Below are 19,773 nucleotides of genomic sequence, written 5' to 3' on the forward strand. Positions count from 1 at the left end.
TTAAATCTACCTTCATGACAAATATGTTGTTGTCCCCGCAGGAGAAGCCCCAAACAACATCGTGTTTGTGTGTAAATCACATTACATTAACTGCTTGATTAATGAATGAGGTATTAACATTCACTTGGGAACTCAACATATACCCCCACGACACTTACTAAGGAGGAAATCCTGGATACTCATAAGTCTGTTCTATGTTCCTTTGGAATTTCAATCAAAGACGAAGCACTGGATCGTCCTTCACTGTATTGGATACCTAAACTACATAAGTGTCCTGACAAACAACGTTATATTGCTGGGTCTTCTAAGTGCTCTACGAAACCTCTTTCTAAATTATTAACATCAATTTTATCAGCGGGCTTCAAAGTTATTGTGAAACTACCTAATTTAGAGGTGGCGTGAATCAGATGTGGATACTTAACTTTTCTACACTTTACACAAGTATTCCCCATTCCAAACTAAAAGACAAATTGAAAGAGTTTGTCCTGCTTTGTTTCATAAAAAAGAATGGCCTACAAAGATATAAGTTTCTTGTCTTGTGGAGGAATAAATCATACTTTGTAAAAAATTCTATAAAACTGACATTATCAAGATACGTACTTAATTTCTTGATTGACAACATATTTTTTGAGTTTTGGAGGACGTGTTTTTCAACAAACAATCGGCCTTCCCATGGGAACCAATTGTGCCCCGCTTCTTGCAGACTTGTTCCTTTATTCATATGAGGCCGACTTCATACAGGAACTTCTTAGGAAGAAAGAAAAGAAGTTAGCAGTATCCTTTAACTTCACTTTCCGCTATATAGATGATGTTCTCTCACTAAATATTTAAAAATTTGGTGAATATGTTGAACGCATCTATCCCATCGAACTTGAGATAAAGGATACAACAGATACAGTAAAGACTTCCTCATATCTTGACTTACTTATGGAGGGTTGTCTCATTAGCAATCATACCACTTCTTCTTATTTTTATATTTACATCTAGAAATTGACAATGATGGTCGGTTGGAAACAGAACTTTACGACAAAAGAGATGATTTCAGATTCCCAATTGTGAACTTTCCATTTCTATGTTGCAACATTCAAGCAGCACCTGCATACGGAGATACATCTCCAAGTTGATACGATATTCCAGGGCTTGTATTTCCTATCATGATTTCCTTGATAGAGGGTTGCTGCTCACAAGGAAGCTATTAAAACAAGAGTTCCAAGTGGTGAATTTGAAATCGTCATTTCGTAAATTTTACGGACGCCATCACGAGTCGGTTGACTGTTATGGAATATCAATTTCACAGATAACAACGGATATGTTCCATTTGTCGTAACTACGATCCCGTCCCCTTTTCCCCGAATGTGACCTACCGAATTAGATTTATCACTGGGTTTGTACTGACATGAGGAACACGATGGGTTACAACTGTGGAGTAGGATCTGCTTACACTTCCGGAGCACCTGAAACCCTCCCAAGCTTTTGGTGGGATTCGTGTTACTCAGTTTTTGGTTTTCTATGTTGTGTTTTGTGTACTGTTGTTTGTCTGTTTATCTTTTTATTTTTTAGCCATGGCGTTGTCCGTTTATTTTTTACTTATGAGTTTGAATGTCCCTTTGGTATCCTTCGCCTATTCTTGACGTTTCATTTTTAGTCACGACTAGAACAATTGGAGTCCAAGGTAACTGTTATAATGAGTTTGTTCATGTACACTTCCAAATTCTTAAGAATATTCTAAATAAAGTACGAACAAATATATCTCAAACAACACATGATGACCAACACCCACATCATTGAAACAAACGTTGACCAGAGCCTATATGTATATCGAAAACATTTTTCACAGAATTTTAAGTTATCGACCTGACAGATTTCTTCAGGAGGAACATAGTTGTTTACATGATAGTCAAATTGGATTTACATAAAAGATCATACTGACTCATAAACAAATACTGCAATTCAAAAGGGGGGGGGAGACTCTTTGGTGAATATCCAAGATGCAGCCATTAGGCAAAAACAAAAGCGACGGAAATTTCTTATAGGGTTTCTTAGAGACTAAACAATTCATATTTTCATCATTGTCATTATGCACGTCCATCAACATAGCTAAATACACTTTAAGATACACAAAACGGTCACATATGAAGTTTCCAGTGAAGAAGTAAAATTTACAGAAAATCGCATGCAATGTCCACAAAAAACGTAAAAATGTAACAAAGGCAATTTTTAAAAAAGAAAAATAAATCATTATTATTATGATTAAATAAAATAATCATGCGTACATTAACTCTTTACGGTATATTATCCTTTTTTTAGAAAATAAAAATCCAAAATACTGAAATAGCTAGAGTTTATTTTTAACACAACAAAAACCAATGTTTATTTTTAAGTGCACAATGATTTCAACAATGTCGGTAACATACTATTATATATAACAATTTTGGACATTCATTCATAATTCTTTTTACATTTAGACACGTGGAGAAAAACTCACATTTTGAACAACACAAACATCAAAAATATTAAAATTGTGACACAATTGTGCATTTGTTCCGTTGATTCATTAAAATACGTACCAATTCACCATGTGAAGATGTAATCCCAATATCCGCTTGTGTAGAACTTCGCGGGGTTGAAGTTGACGGTCTAACGTTTGCAATGTCATCTCGAAGATAATTGCATGAAGTTTCAGATTGTTTTGTTCCCGATTTCGTCAATGATGGTGGTAGAAAATGTTCTCTGATTTTAGGAAAAACTTTTTCGGCTTCAGATATCATTTGCTCTGCAGTTATATGTATACCTGAAGCTTTCGAATTTTGTAAACATTTCAAAAAGCTTACGGAAAAATGCAAGTTATTGTTATTATCATCGATTCTCCCAATTACTTCTATAAATCTAGCAATGTCATCTTTGTTGTCTGACTCTAGATAGCGAGTTATTTCTTCTGTCCCCGAAGACGGGAAATTCACTAGATACAGAATGTCATCTACCCTTATATTTCCTCGAAGGTCCGGAATGTATTTATTAAGTATTGGTTGCAATTCCGCCATGTCTGCAACTTCAACTTTCGCTTTTAAACTTGTTGATATTTACATCTGTAGAATAATTGTTAATAAATGACATATTAGGCCTATGTCGTACAAACATTATCAGTTCTGAAGATCATAAATAGAAACTCCACTGACCACTGAACTCGGCAGATTCCGCTACCCTAGCTGATGTATGACGGGCAGGTGGATAAAAGGTCCGCTGATGTAGGACCTCAGGTATCTTGCAAATAGTGCCCCATATGCGTAGTAATAATATGATCTAAAAATAGAATTAACTAGAAATACATTATTCTACTTTCTATTTACACTGTGACAGTACGCATGAGATCCTTGGAAAAATAAAAGATACAATCCTAAGGTATATAATTATGCTGAAATAAACTAATTTCTTCAATCAAAATGTAGGAATTCGTGAACATGATGGACATTGCATAGTTTATGTCATGTATTTGTTAAGGTGACCTGATCGAGTTAACTTGAGTTAAATGGGTTTTATTTGTTGTTTTTTTTTTTGGGGTGACCTCAGGTAACCCCTGTTATTAAAGAATAGTAGATACTATGCTAGGGTATATAATTATGCTGTAATAAATAAATTTGGTGTATTTACTGTCTTCTGATTTGTTAAAAATATTACCTTTATTTTCAATGTTGTCAATTTTTATGGCGACACGCCCACTCTGACGTTGTGTATTCATACGCCAACATGTGTGTACGTTGTTATTGTTAATAAAAATAATATAAAAAGCTCTTTGGGCCTTATTTTTGATAGAAATTTATTTATAATGAATGACAATAATTTATTTTGAATTTATTGAACAATAAAATTAATTTTTGACTCTTCACATTTTACATAATCCGCTTTATTCAATGTGAAGAGTCAAAAATTAATTTTATGGTTCAATAAATTCAAAATAAATAATAGCCATTCATTAAATAAACTAATTTCTTCATTTTAAATGTAGGACGTCATGGATATTGCATAGTTTATGTCATTTATTTGTTAAGGTGACCTGAGTTAACTTGAGTGAAATGCGTTTATGGCGCGGAATCAGGGTCATAAATATCGATTTTAGTATATCCTAAAATGATTTTAGAATATCCTAAAATGATTATAGTATATACTAAATTACATTTTAGCATACCCTTAATTGATTTTAGCATATACTTAAATGATTTTAGTATATACTAAAATCATTTTTGGGTATCCTAAAGTCAATTCAGTATATACTAAAATGATTTTAGTATATACTAAAATCATTTTAGGATACCCTAAAATCAATTTAGCATATACTGAAATATTCAGCTTATACAGAAATATTGGCGCGGAATCAAGGTCATAAATATTGATTTTAGTATATACTAAAATGATTTTAGTGTATCCTATATCCAATTAAGGGTCTTCAGCTTAGCCAATGAGAGTTGTCGTTACATGAATGAAAATGCTGACAACATTCAGTGCGGCACTTATAATTAAAATAATTGTAAAAATGTATGTTCGCGAACTTTATATCTTTTTGTTTATTTTATGCTGTTTTAAAAGTAACTAACTATTATATACGTTAACGTTTCCTTTTAAAAGAAGCAAAACAAAAATATATTGTTTATTGTCAATGTTGATTGAATGTCTTTTTTTTTGGTAGATTCTAAATTTGAGTGTAAACAGGTTATTTCTTTTTTTTTTATTGTGATTCAATTTTTTTTAAAACGGTAATGGTTTGGTTTTTTTTGCTGTACGTGATCTGTCTCTTTGATAAAATTACGACGTCGCATTAACTTTCATTTAGATTTAGATGTACAAAGGTACATTGCCGGCTCATCTGCATGTTCGACGAAATAATTGTCCATTAGATTGACAAAAATTCTGTCCGCAGTGAAAGAGGGTCTTCAGAAATACTGTGAAACTGTTTACTCGCGTAGTGGTATTAACCATATGTGAATTCTAAAAAACTCTAAGGAACTTCTGGATAATTTTAAATTTCGATCTTTTTCTGAAATAAGTTCTATCAAAACTTTTGATTTTCAGCCCTGTATACCACCATTCCCCATGTCAAATTGAAAAATCGTCTAAAAAAAATAATCCACAATGCTTTTCAACATAAAAATGGTAGCATGCGCTATAAATTTATTACTTTGGGATACCATACGGCATATTTTGTTAATAGTGAACAAAAAAGTAAAACATGCTTTTATATAGATTAGACCGCTGGTTTTCCCGTTTGAATGGTTTTACACTAGTAATTTTTGGGGCCCTTTATAGCTTGTTGTTCGGTGTGAGCCAAGGCTCCGTGTTGAAGGCCGTACCTTGACCTATAATGGTTTACTTTTATAAACTGTTACTTGGATGGAGAGTTGTCTCAGTGGCACTCATACCACATCTTCCTATATCTATACACAGAGGAACAAGTGATCAGTATGCTGGATTTTCTTATTGACAACATATTTGTTGAATTTGATGGTAGACTTTTTCAACAAATTGTCGGCATTCCTATCGGAACGAACTGTGTGCATCTCCTAGCCGACCTCCTCTTATTTTCATATGAGTTGGAGTTCCTTCAGACACTTGTCAAAAACAAGAAGATCAAAGAAGCCAGATCATTTAATTTCACCTTCATATATATTGATGATGTTCTTTCCATTAACTATCCAAACTTTTCTGATTGGGTTCCATTAATATATCCCCCAGAACTAGAAATTAAAGAAACAACAGACACGGCTTCCTTTCAATGCCAACTTTCTTTGGATTTGACCAGACCAGGGTTCGAACCCACGACCTCCTGCACTCGACGCGAGATCACTACCACGAGGCCAAATATGCGTTTTTCTTTGTTTTGTGTCAACTTGCTGGTAGATTTTGATTGTCTCCGAGATGAAAACAAACACAAAAAATACTACTTTTGTGTCATTGTGATTTTTTACGGACGCCTTCAAACAAATTATCAATATGTAAGTCATGTTCTTGACCTAATATTTTCAAGATTTTATGATTTATCAAGTCTAAATGAAGATGTCGTTGGTAGATGGTTGAAAATTTTCTCTTTTAAAACATTCATTTGTTGCATCAAAAAATATTTTTTCTTAAAAAAATTAAAATTGGTAGACTTTATTGAGTTCTTAAATAATCTCAGTCACCAAACATGCAGCTTTACCATTGACGAAATCAAAAGCTTTAAAACTAATATGAAAAGATTTTTTCTAGATATATGTCACACTGAACTGGTAAAATATTCAGGGGTTAAACTAAGAACTTAAATCACATTTTAGAGGAGCTTAACAAAGCACAGAATTTCATCGCACAAGAAATGAGCCATAAATGAATCAGGATATTCTCCTTATTGATTGAACTTAATTGTTGTAACTCTAGAGGTGTGGATGATGATGTTCCTAATATCGTAACTACAATCCAGCCCCCTTTTTCCGAATGTGACCTACCAAATTAGACTTATTATCGGGTTGTAACTAACATGAGCAACACGACGGGTGTCACATGTGGAGCAGGATCTGCTTACCATTGCGGAGCACCTGAGATCCTCTGCCTCATATTTAGACTTATACCTCGAATTTGACATAAGCGGTCATCTCAGTACCAGAATCTATGACAAACGAGATGATTTTAATTGTAAAATTATCAATTTTCCCCACCTTAGTAGCAATATACCAACTTCACCTGCATATGGGATATACATTTCCCGAACTCATTCGGTATTCAAGAGCTTGCACCTGCTACTCAGACTTTGTAAAACGTCACCAGTGTCTGAGCAGAAAGTTGATGAACCAAGGGTATGTCAAAGAACGTCTCGTCCTTTTTCTAAAAAAAATCATCGGAAGATACCAAGACCTTGTTGATAAATATTCAGTATCAACTTCACAAATAATACACGATGGTCTTGAAGTATAGATTCTGGTACTGAATTTATTTATCATCTTAATAACGTGTTATAGTATTCTTTTATTTGTCTTTGTAAATTATTACTTTTACTGTTTAGTATATTTTTGGTTATATCCATTTAACGTGGCTCGGTACTTATACATCCCGTCATTGTGTTATTGTGCTATGGTAAATTTTTGTATTTTTGTCTATCGTTTTTACTAATGTGCTTTGTCTATATAGATATAAGAAGATGTGGATGAGTGCCAATGAAACAACTCTCCATCCAAGTCAAAATTTATAAAAGTAAACCATTATAGGTCACAGTACGGTCTTCAACACGGAGCCTTGGCTCACGCCGAACAGTAAGCTATAAAGGCTTTTTGTTTTTCTTTGTTGATATATTTGTTTGTTTTCATAGTGATTAAGATTATAACACAATGTTGACTGCTGTACCCCTATTTTTGACATTTTTACCTATTATGTCTGTTTGTTTTGTTCAAACATCGTTGTCAATATAATGGAATTTTATGCGACTGTCATACAAGTGAGAGGTTTAGCTAGCTATAAAACCAGGTTCAACCCACCATTTTCTACATAAGAAAATGCCTGTACCAAGTAAGGAATATGACAGTTGTTTTCCATTCGTTTGATGTGTTTGAGCTTTTGATTTTGCCATTTGATTAGGGACTTTCCGTTTTGAATTTCCTCGGAGTTCGGTATTTTTGTTATTTTACTTTTTAGAACGAAAATAATCGTGTATTCATATTGATTCATACTGATTAATTCGTCGATTTTTTCCCCCTTACTATGACGATATGATACATTAAGTATTAAAACAGTTTATATAGAGAAGATTATATGTCAATATAAGTATATAATTAAATGCATATGATATGGCTTTTTTTTTAAATACCACACCCGTACCAACACGAGACACCTGCTCGGGGGATTAAGTTGGTTGAGGGTTGATTCGGGGCAAGACATCGAAAAAGCAATATCATATACACTTTATAGTTATCTACAACAGACGGACGTTCTTCCTGTTAAGGCCAGTGTGATAAAACGCGTGAAAACCATGTCAGATATAGATATCATCACGGATGCTGGATACAGAACCATGATTTAATTCTTGATTATATTACCCATATATTTCAAGTGACTACTTAATCTCAGAAGTCCATTACTTCAGTTAGTACATAATAATTATCATTACTAACATTCAACCAAATGAGCCTCTAGTAAGAACAGTTACATTTATGAGTTTTATCGATTTTCATATCTCGTTAATACATATGCGTAACGATAATAGTTAAAAATCATAAGTTAATTTTTGCATGGCATGACATCCAATTTCCTTCAAAGTTTAGTTAATCGCTTTTCTTGTTGAAGTATTCATTGATATCTTATTAGCTGTGAATAATAAGAAATGTAAGGAATAAGTCAATAAAGCAGTAACCAACGACATAAAGTTTTTAAAAAACAAACACTTAGTGAACAACAAATAGTCATTACTAATAGAAAGTTGTGTCTATACAACGTATAAATCGTCCCAAGTATATAGAAAAGAGACGGAAGATCAAAAGTGAGCATTCAAAACTCATAAGTATAAGATAAACACTATGCTAAAAATTCCAGTTAAGGCAAATGTCTTTCCAAAAGTTATTAAATTTTGTAGAAATCTTTTGAAAACCCTCAGGGGTCATCTGCTCCAAATTTGTTGTGCTAGTCTTTTAGCAGTGTTTTCCACGGGAATATATTTAAGGGGTTTAAAAGTCATCTTCAATGAAAAACAAAAAAGACTCTTTATCTGGCATTTTAACTCCCTCTTTTATACAACCCTATCATAACTTTTCGTTTAACCTTATCTGGTTACCCTTACCACAGAAAACTAAAGAAACTATTGTGAATTTGTTATATATAGTCAACAGGTGAGTCTGCCAGAACTGTCAATGACTGAGTTAGAATATGTAGATCAAGTGATTTTATAACAGTGCAATAGATAAAATATATAAAACAGAACAAATTCAAATCGAAACGAACTAATTGAATATTGTTTTTATTGATTATAACATTGTATTTTTTTTTAAATAAATCAAAACATAACTACGTCTATATTGATATACAATTATGGAAACGCATGGTTCTACATCCCGTCGGTACAATGTACTTACATTTTGGCATTGCACAGGGCATGCATTTCTCAGACTGGTTAAGACTTTTTACACTAAATCAGATGGATGTTCACCGATTGATATTTTCGTCTGAGAGAACATGATTTATTTATTTTCATTTGCTTTGAGATAGCTTTCCGTAACTGAGTATACTTTAGATCAGATTGTTGTGTCTTTTGTCTTTTTAGTTGTGTTCTGTTCAAAAGTTAGACAAGTCGTTGGTTACTGTCATTCATATTTTATTTTTCGTCTATTGTATTGTCATAAATCATGTCATTTGTTTTCTTGTTTTAATTGGTTCACATTTGTCATAGCAGGGCCTTTTATAGCTGACTACACGGTATGATTTTGCTCGTTGTTGAAGGTCGTAGGGTGACATAAAATTGATTACATCTTAGAGAATTCCTGTTACCTAATTAATATACTAATAACCTACTTATTGTCGCGAAGGATTTATTGTCGTGACTTTTGCGAATAGAACGATATCACGAATATCAACTGTAGCAATTTGTTCAAACTTCTTTTATCTTATCTTACTCCATGAAAGTTTGAAATTCGCGAAATTAATCGCAGGGAAATTTATAAGGAAGGGTTTAACGCGAAAAAAAGTTTCGCAAAGTTGATTTAAAGTATTGTGCTATCATTGTACATGTATCAAATAGGCAGTTAAACAATAATGTCCAGTGGAGTATTTGTGTGTCTTTATATGCAAGTGCAATGATCTGATTTCTTTTTCTTTTTACAATCTTTTCAAAGACGATATTTTTAAAATTACATATCTTAATACTATCTTGGCCAATGAAGATTTTTTGACCTTCACGGTGTTAATTATTTGCGTTGGTATCAATTAAAAAACTTCCTACAGTATACCAGAAATGTGAAGGACCTTATGTGATTTGGTAGAGATGTAATATGGTTCGCAATTCCGAAATCCATATTAACTTTGTTGATAACAGCAATGGATAATGTCTTTAAAAAACAGTCAAATCTCTATCAGTAAAAAAAGTCGCTGTAGGTTTGAACAAAATAGAGAACGTTACAAAATACCACAGCGTTCGAAATCCAAATTAAATTTCCTTTAATACGTTTATAATAAAACGAAAGGAAGTATAAACATAAAAAGATGTGGTATGTTTGCCAATGAGACAACTATCCACCAGAGGCCAAAGGACGTAGAAGTAAGCAACAATAGGTCACCGAACGGCCTTCAACAATGAGCAAAACCCATACCGAAGCTCCGAAAAGACAAATGTGAAACAATTGAAATGAGAAAACTAACGGCATGATTTATGTACAAAGCACTAAACGAAAGCAAATATGATATACAACAACAAACGACAACCACTGAAATACAGGATTCCTGACACATACAGAATGTGGAAGGGTTAAGCATGTTAGCGGGCACCCAACACTCCCCAAACCTTGGACAATGGTACAACAGCAAAACACTACAACACAATTAATGAGAAACAAATATGACCAACAGCGTTATGTTTGGTCAAAACTTCAGTATATGTAATTTATGTGCTATCCCTACAATAGTTTCTTCGTCCTTTTCTACAGGCAAAAACATCTGCAAGGCATTTCATATTCATACCACAATACATCAGTTACTGTGTTGCAACCATTGACAAAGCCGGTGAGAAAATGAATAAACTCAACTACTAGATTTAACAGCCTTCTTTAAAAATAGCCTTGTTGGTCAAAATAAAAGCATCTCATAGAAGCATGGATTCAAATACAGCTACAAAAAACGACTAGAATTGACTACTGCTAATTTACTGATATATTTGATAGGCGAAAATCTAAATATTTGAAAGCCAGGGATGTATAAATACGTAGCAAAAAAAGGAGCTATTTAATCTAAAGATACTTAAAAGGTTAGCTTCTGATTGTTGTTTATTGTTATACTAGAGCATGCTTACACGTGGATAGTTGTCTCATTGGCAATCACACCACATATCTTTATTTTTATATTACAAAAACTATCATTGCTATGAGTGATGCCTTTTGAAAAAGTTTGGTCAGAGGCAAAACATTTGAGATAAATTGAAGTCCGTAGCTTACATTTCAAATTTACCTTATTGTTGTAAGAAGACATCTAAAGTTTTGAATTTTAATATGTTATTATTATTTTTACTACATTGTGCAACCATTAAGTACATTTATGTTCAACATCACTGGTTTCTAATCCAAGTGTTTTTTTTTTTTTTGTACATCTTAATTTAAGACAGTTCTTTCGAATCAATCTTTGTGGAAAACGGACGCTCCTTTGTTCCAATATTAAGTGTGCTATTGTTTATTATACCACTGCTTTGTAAAGCATGCTTTATTTCTTTTGCTATCTTCTGTAATCCATTTCGTTCAACATAATATAATGCAGTTCTTCCAAATTTGTCTTTATAAAGAACACACGCTCCTTCATTCAACAAAAAACGCGCAAAACACAGGTTTCCTTCATTTTCGCAAGATGATGTTCGACACAATGTAGTAAGTAAAGATTCTCCGTAACAACTTATCGAGTTGATATCAAATCCATGATTTATCAATATTTTTGCATTGGCGACCTTCAGTTTATTTGTTCTTTAATTTAATATATTAACACATTTTGGAATACAATTACGATTGCACTTTACGACACAAAACAATAAGTTATATGGATATTAACATTAACAATCCTTAAATTGCTCTGTTAAATTTTCTATTTTCTGTTAAGACTAGCTGCGAGCGAGAAATACATTTACAATTCACTCAACTTTACAATCAAAAGAGTCATAATTAAAACTATACATTTTGTTTTACATTGCCTCAACATTGTTTATATCATCATGAAAGATATTGGTTATGGAGCATTTTTCTCAAGAAAGAGGCTGTGCAAAATAGTCAAATGTTGTAAAGATGATACACGTGAAAAAACTTTAAATTTGTTTGAAAAGAACAAATAATTTAAAAAATAAAATATTAGAAGACGGCTCTTATAAAAGAGGGGCGAAAGATACCAAAGGGACATTCAAACTCATAAGTCGAAAATAAACTGACAACGCCATGACTAAAAAAGAAAAAGACAAACAGACAAATAATAGTACACAAAACACAACATAGAAAACTAAAGACTGAGCAACACGAACCCCACCAAAAACTAAATATTATACTCTGAGCACATACTTACCTGGTAGATTTAAGGTCTGGCATCCTCTAGATATATAAAACCTAAATTCATTGATTGTTTTAGAAAGCTAAAATATTATTTGGATTTTGATGGGCAAAAAACCATAGTTATTAATATCAATGTCCTTTGATCTCTGGTGGTAAGTTATCTAATAAGTCATCATACCAAAATCTTCTTTTTCATATTAAACACATGACATAGACAAAATCTTTTTGTTATTACTTAGCTATAATCTGGATAATGCACAGCTAAGGTTTGCATGATTAACTACCTCAGATACACTTCACAGTTCAGATGTACTCTAATATCTTAAGGGACGGATCCAGGATTTTCAAAGGCATATGGGTTTAATTCCATAAAAAAGTATGACGATTTTAGGATTAAACATTATATATTTTCAAATCAAAGGGAGGTGTACGCCTGGAAGTTCCTCGTCCCCTTTTGAATCCGCCACTGATCTGGCATAGTTGATCAATTAACATCTTTGTATACACTTTGTCCTTTCAAATTATGAAATAGATAGTGCTTCTAATTCTTTAGAACACTTTATGATATTATGTGTACAATTTAAATCTTAAATCAGTGTTTCAAAGTCAAACAAGATAAAACAAAATTGTATTTTTTTCTAAATATCCAAATAGCTGAAACCTGATTTGGATTAGTTTTATTCTCAATGGAATTTATTACGACTTTCTAAATATTAATTCCTTTTAAGTGACTATTTTGGGATCTAACATAATGAGCTTTATATTCAAGTATGTCCCAAAATAGAAAAGAAATTTACTAGTAAGTTGGAAATCAATCAGACTTCGTTTAGATGGGACATGTCTTTAGAATGAATAAAGATGAACAATATGGGGGAGGGGGAAGTTAAAGATTGAAAAGTTAAACGTTTTTTGTTTTGTTTACTTTGCACAATAAATTTATGTACATCTATTTTCGGTTAATCTTCCTCTGGGCATTTACCGATTTAAAAGTACATCAAACGGAACTAAAACTGTAGAAGATGTGTGTTATACGTCAATAAGACAGCTATCAAACGACAAAATCTAGTAGTTGAGTTTATTAATTTTCTCACCGGCTTTGTCAATGGTTGCAACACAGTAACTGATGTATTGTGGTATGAATATGAAATGCCTTGCAGATGTTTTTGCCTGTAGAAAAGGATGAAGAAACTATTGTAGGGATAACACCATAAATTACATATACTGAAGTTTTGACCAAACATAACGCTGTTGGTCATATTTGTTTCTCATTAATTGTGTTGTAGTGTTTTGCTGTTGTACCATTGTCCAAGGTTTGGGGAGTGTTGGGTGCCCGCTAACATGCTTAACCCTTCCACATTCTGTATGTGTCAGGAATCCTGTATTTCAGTGGTTGTCGTTTGTTGTTGTATCATATTTGCTTTTCGTTTAGTGCTTTGTACATAAATCATGCCGTTAGTTTTCTCATTTCAATTGTTTCACATTTGTCTTTTCGGAGCTTCGGTATGGGTTTTGCTCGTTGTTGAAGGCCGTTCGGTGACCTATTGTTGCTTACTTCTACGTCCTTTGGCCTCTGGTGGATAGTTGTCTCATTGGCAAACATACCACATCTTTTTATGTTTATACTTCCTTTCGTTTTATTATAAACGTATTAAAGGAAATTTAATTTGGATTTCGAACGCTGTGGTATTTTGTAACGTTCTCTATTTTGTTCAAACCTACAGCGACTTTTTTTACTGATAGAGATTTGACTGTTTTTTAAAGACATTATCCATTGCTGTTATCAACAAAGTTATTATGGATTTCGGAATTGCGAACCATATTACATCTCTACCAAATCACATAAGGTCCTTCACATTTCTGGTATACTGTAGGAAGTTTTTTAATTGATACCAACGCAAATAATTAACACCGTGAAGGTCAAAAAATCTTCATTGGCCAAGATAGTATTAAGATATGTAATTTTAAAAATATCGTCTTTGAAAAGATTGTAAAAAGAAAAAGAAATCAGATCATTGCACTTGCATATAAAGACACACAAATACTCCACTGGACATTATTGTTTAACTGCCTATTTGATACATGTACAATGATAGCACAATACTTTAAATCAACTTTGCGAAACTTTTTTTCGCGTTAAACCCTTCCTTATAAATTTCCCTGCGATTAATTTCGCGAATTTCAAACTTTCATGGAGTAAGATAAGATAAAAGAAGTTTGAACAAATTGCTACAGTTGATATTCGTGATATCGTTCTATTCGCAAAAGTCACGACAATAAATCCTTCGCGACAATAAATAGGTTATTAGTATATTAATTAGGTAACAGGAATTCTCTAAGATGTAATCAATTTTATGTCACCCTACGACCTTCAACAACGAGCAAAATCATACCGTGTAGTCAGCTATAAAAGGCCCTGCTATGACAAATGTGAACCAATTAAAACGAGAAAACAAATGACATGATTTATGACAATACAATAGACGAAAAATAAAATATGAATGACAGTAACCAACGACTTGTCTAACTTTTGAACAGAACACAACTAAAAAAACAAAAGACACAACAATCTGATCTAAAGTATACTCAGTTACGGAAAGCTATCTCAAAGCAAATGAAAATAAATAAATCATGTTCTCTCAGACGAAAATATCAATCGGTGAACATCCATCTGATTTAGTGTAAAAAGTCTTAACCAGTCTGAGAAATGCATGCCCTGTGCAATGCCAAAATGTAAGTACATTGTACCGACGGGATGTAGAACCATGCGTTTCCATAATTGTATATCAATATAGACGTAGTTATGTTTTGATTTATTTAAAAAAAAATACAATGTTATAATCAATAAAAACAATATTCAATTAGTTCGTTTCGATTTGAATTTGTTCTGTTTTATATATTTTATCTATTGCACTGTTATAAAATCACTTGATCTACATATTCTAACTCAGTCATTGACAGTTCTGGCAGACTCACCTGTTTACTATATATAACAAATTCACAATAGTTTCTTTAGTTTTCTGTGGTTAGGGTAACCAGATAAGGTTAAACGAAAAGTTATGATAGGGTTGTATAAAAGAGGGAGTTAAAATGCCAGATAAAGAGTCTTTTTTGTTTTTCATTGAAGATGACTTTTAAACCCCTTAAATATATTCCCGTGGAAAACACTGCTAAAAGACTAGCACAACAAATTTGGAGCAGATGACCCCTGAGGGTTTTCAAAAGATTTCTACAAAATTTAATAACTTTTGGAAAGACATTTGCCTTAACTGGAATTTTTAGCATAGTGTTTATCTTATACTTATGAGTTTTGAATGCTCACTTTTGATCTTCCGTCTCTTTTCTATAGACTTGGGACGATTTATACGTTGTATAGACACAACTTTCTATTAGTAATGACTATTTGTTGTTCACTAAGTGTTTGTTTTTTAAAAACTTTATGTCGTTGGTTACTGCTTTATTGACTTATTCCTTACATTTCTTATTATTCACAGCTAATAAGATATCAATGAATACTTCAACAAGAAAAGCGATTAACTAAACTTTGAAGGAAATTGGATGTCATGCCATGCAAAAATTAACTTATGATTTTTAACTATTATCGTTACGCATATGTATTAACGAGATATGAAAATCGATAAAACTCATAAATGTAACTGTTCTTACTAGAGGCTCATTTGGTTGAATGTTAGTAATGATAATTATTATGTACTAACTGAAGTAATGGACTTCTGAGATTAAGTAGTCACTTGAAATATATGGGTAATATAATCAAGAATTAAATCATGGTTCTGTATCCAGCATCCGTGATGATATCTATATCTGACATGGTTTTCACGCGTTTTATCACACTGGCCTTAACAGGAAGAACGTCCGTCTGTTGTAGATAACTATAAAGTGTATATGATATTGCTTTTTCGATGTCTTGCCCCGAATCAACCCTCAACCAACTTAATCCCCCGAGCAGGTGTCTCGTGTTGGTACGGGTGTGGTATTTAAAAAAAAACAAAAACATATGCATTTAATTATATACTTATATTGACATATAATCTTCTCTATATAAACTGTTTTAATACTTAATGTATCATATCGTCATAGTAAGGGGGGAAAAATCGACGAATTAATCAGTATGAATCAATATGAATACACGATTATTTTCGTTCTAAAAAGTAAAATAACAAAAATACCGAACTCCGAGGAAATTCAAAACGGAAAGTCCCTAATCAAATGGCAAAATCAAAAGCTCAAACACATCAAACGAATGGAAAACAACTGTCATATTCCTTACTTGATACAGGCATTTTCTTATGTAGAAAATGGTGGGTTGAACCTGGTTTTATAGCTAGCTAAACCTCTCACTTGTATGACAGTCGCATAAAATTCCATTATATTGACAACGATGTTTGAACAAAACAAACAGACATAATAGGTAAAAATGTCAAAAATAGGGGTACAGCAGTCAACATTGTGTTATAATCTTAATCACTATGAAAACAAACAAATATATCAACAAAGAAAAACAAAAAGCCTTTATAGCTTACTGTTCGGCGTGAGCCAAGGCTCCGTGTTGAAGACCGTACTGTGACCTATAATGGTTTACTTTTATAAATTTTGACTTGGATGGAGAGTTGTTTCATTGGCACTCATCCACATCTTCTTATATCTATATAGACAAAGCACATTAGTAAAAACGATAGACAAAAATACAAAAATTTACCATAGCACAATAACACAATGACGGGATGTATAAGTACCGAGCCACGTTAAATGGATATAACCAAAAATATACTAAACAGTAAAAGTAATAATTTACAAAGACAAATAAAAGAATACTATAACACGTTATTAAGATGATAAATAAATTCAGTACCAGAATCTATACTTCAAGACCATCGTGTATTATTTGTGAAGTTGATACTGAATATTTATCAACAAGGTCTTGGTATCTTCCGATGATTTTTTTTTAGAAAAAGGACGAGACGTTCTTTGACATACCCTTGGTTCATCAACTTTCTGCTCAGACACTGGTGACGTTTTACAAAGTCTGAGTAGCAGGTGCAAGCTCTTGAATACCGAATGAGTTCGGGAAATGTATATCCCATATGCAGGTGAAGTTGGTATATTGCTACTAAGGTGGAGAAAATTGATAATTTTACAATTAAAATCATCTCGTTTGTCATAGATTCTGGTACTGAGATGACCGCTTATGTCAAATTCGAGGTATAAGTCTAAAAATGAGGCAGAGGATCTCAGGTGCTCCGGAAGGGTAAGCAGATCCTGCTCCACATGTGGCACCCGTCGTGTTGCTCATGTTAGTTACAACCCGATAATAAGTCTAATTTGGTAGGTCACATTCGGAAAAAGGGGGCTGGATTGTAGTTACGATATTAGGAACATCATCATCCACACCTCTAGAGTTACAACAATTAAGTTCAATCAATAAGGTGAATATCCTGATACATTTATGGCTCATTTATTGTGCGATGAAATTCTGTGCTTTGTTAAGCTCCTCTAAAATGTGATTTAAGTTCTTAGTTTAACCCCTGAATATTTTACCAGTTCAGTGTGACATATATCTAGAAAAAATCTTTTCATATTAGTTTTAAAGCTTTTGATTTCGTCAATGGTAAAGCTGCATGTTTGGTGACTGAGATTATTTAAGAACTCAATAAAGTCTATCGATTTTAATTTTTTTAAGAAAAAATATTTTTTTGATGCAACAAATGAATGTTTTAAAAGAGAAAATTTTCAACCATCTACCAACGACATCTTCATTTAGACTTGATAAATCATAAAATCTTGAAAATATTAGGTCAAGAACATGACTTACATATTGATAATTTGTTTGAAGGCGTCCGTAAAAAATCACAATGACACAAAAGTAGTATTTTTTGTGTTTGTTTTCATCTCGGAGACAATCAAAATCTACCAGCAAGTTGACACAAAACAAAGAAAAACGCATATTTGGCCTCGTGGTAGTGATCTCGCGTCGAGTGCAGGAGGTCGTGGGTTCGAACCCTGGTCTGGTCAAATCCAAAGAAAGTTGGCACTGAAAGGAAGCCGTGTCTGTTGTTTCTTTAATTTCTAGTTCTGGGGGATATATTAATGGAACCCAATCAGAAAAGTTTGGATAGTTAATGGAAAGAACATCATCAATATATCTGAAGGTGAAATTAAATGATCTGGCTTCTTTGATCTTCTTGTTTTTGACAAGTGTCTGAAGGAACTTCAACTCATATGAAAATAAGAGGAGGTCGGCTAGGAGATGCACACAGTTCGTTCCGATAGGAATGCCGACAATTTGTTGAAAAATTCTACCATCAAATTCAACAAATATGTTGTCAATAAGAAAATCCAGCATACTGATCACTTGTTCCTCTGTGTATAGATATAGGAAGATGTGGTATGAGTGCCACTGAGACAACTCTCCATCCAAGTAACAGTTTATAAAAGTAAACCATTATAGGTCAAGGTACGGCCTTCAACACGGAGCCTTGGCTCACACCGAACAACAAGCTATAAAGGGCCCCAAAAATTACTAGTGTAAAACCATTCAAACGGGAAAACCAGCGGTCTAATCTATATAAAAGCATGTTTCACTTTTTTGTTCACTATTAACAAAATATGCCGTATGGTATCCCAAAGTAATAAATTTATAGCGCATGCTACCATTTTTATGTTGAAAAGCATTGTGGATTATTTTTTTTTAGACGATTTTTCAATTTGACATGGGGAATGGTGGTATACAGGGTTGAAAATCAAAAGTTTTGATAGAAATTATTTCGGCAGAAAAAGATCGAAATTTAAAATTATCCAGAAGTTCTTTAGAGTTTTTTTAGAATTCTCATATGGTTAATACCACTACGCGAGTAAACAGTTTCACAGTATTTCTGAAGACCCTCTTTCACTGCGGACAGAATGTTTGTCAATCTAATGGACAATTATTTCGTCGAACATGCAGATGAGCCGGCAATGTACCTTTGTACATCTAAATCTAAATGAAAGTTAATGCGACGTCGTAATTTTATCAAAGTGACAGATCACGTAGCAAAAAAACCAAACCATTACCGTTTTAAAAAAAATTGAATCACAATGATAAAAAAAAAAAGAAATAACCTGTTTACACTCAAATTTAGAATCTACCAAAAAAAAAAGACATTCAACCAACATTGACAATAAACAATATATTTTTGTTTTGCTTCTTTTAAAAGGAAACATTAACGTATAATAGTTAGTTACTTTAAAAACAGCATAAAATAAACAAAAAGATATAAAGTTCGCGAACATACATTTTTAAAATTATTTTAATAATAAGTGCCGCACTGAATGTTGTCAGCATTTTCATTCATGTAACGACAACTCTCATTGGCTAAGCTGAAGACCCTTAATTGGATATAGGATACACTAAAATCATTTTAGTATATACTAAAATCAATATTTATGACCTTGATTCCGCGCCAATATTTCTGTATAAGCTGAATATTTCAGTATATGCTAAATTGATTTTAGGGTATCCTAAAATGATTTTAGTATATACTAA

General features: G+C 32.7%; 1 protein-coding gene across 1 annotated transcript in view; it reads right to left on the bottom strand.

Annotated features, from left to right (window-relative positions):
- Window positions 1-3,235, bottom strand: part of LOC127730649 (uncharacterized) — a 62,259-nt gene extending 59,024 nt beyond the window's left edge. Inside the window, exon 1 of the mRNA XM_052239148.1 lies at window positions 2,568-3,235. Coding sequence (XP_052095108.1) covers window positions 2,568-3,041 — 474 coding nt within the window. The 5' untranslated portion in view covers window positions 3,042-3,235. The remainder of the gene's footprint in view (window positions 1-2,567) is intronic.
- Between the last annotated feature and the right edge of the window lie 16,538 nt (window positions 3,236-19,773).

Source organism: Mytilus californianus, unplaced genomic scaffold, assembly GCF_021869535.1.
Source record: "Mytilus californianus isolate M0D057914Y unplaced genomic scaffold, xbMytCali1.0.p SCAF_2, whole genome shotgun sequence".
Classification (NCBI taxonomy): Eukaryota; Metazoa; Mollusca; class Bivalvia; order Mytilida; family Mytilidae; genus Mytilus; species Mytilus californianus.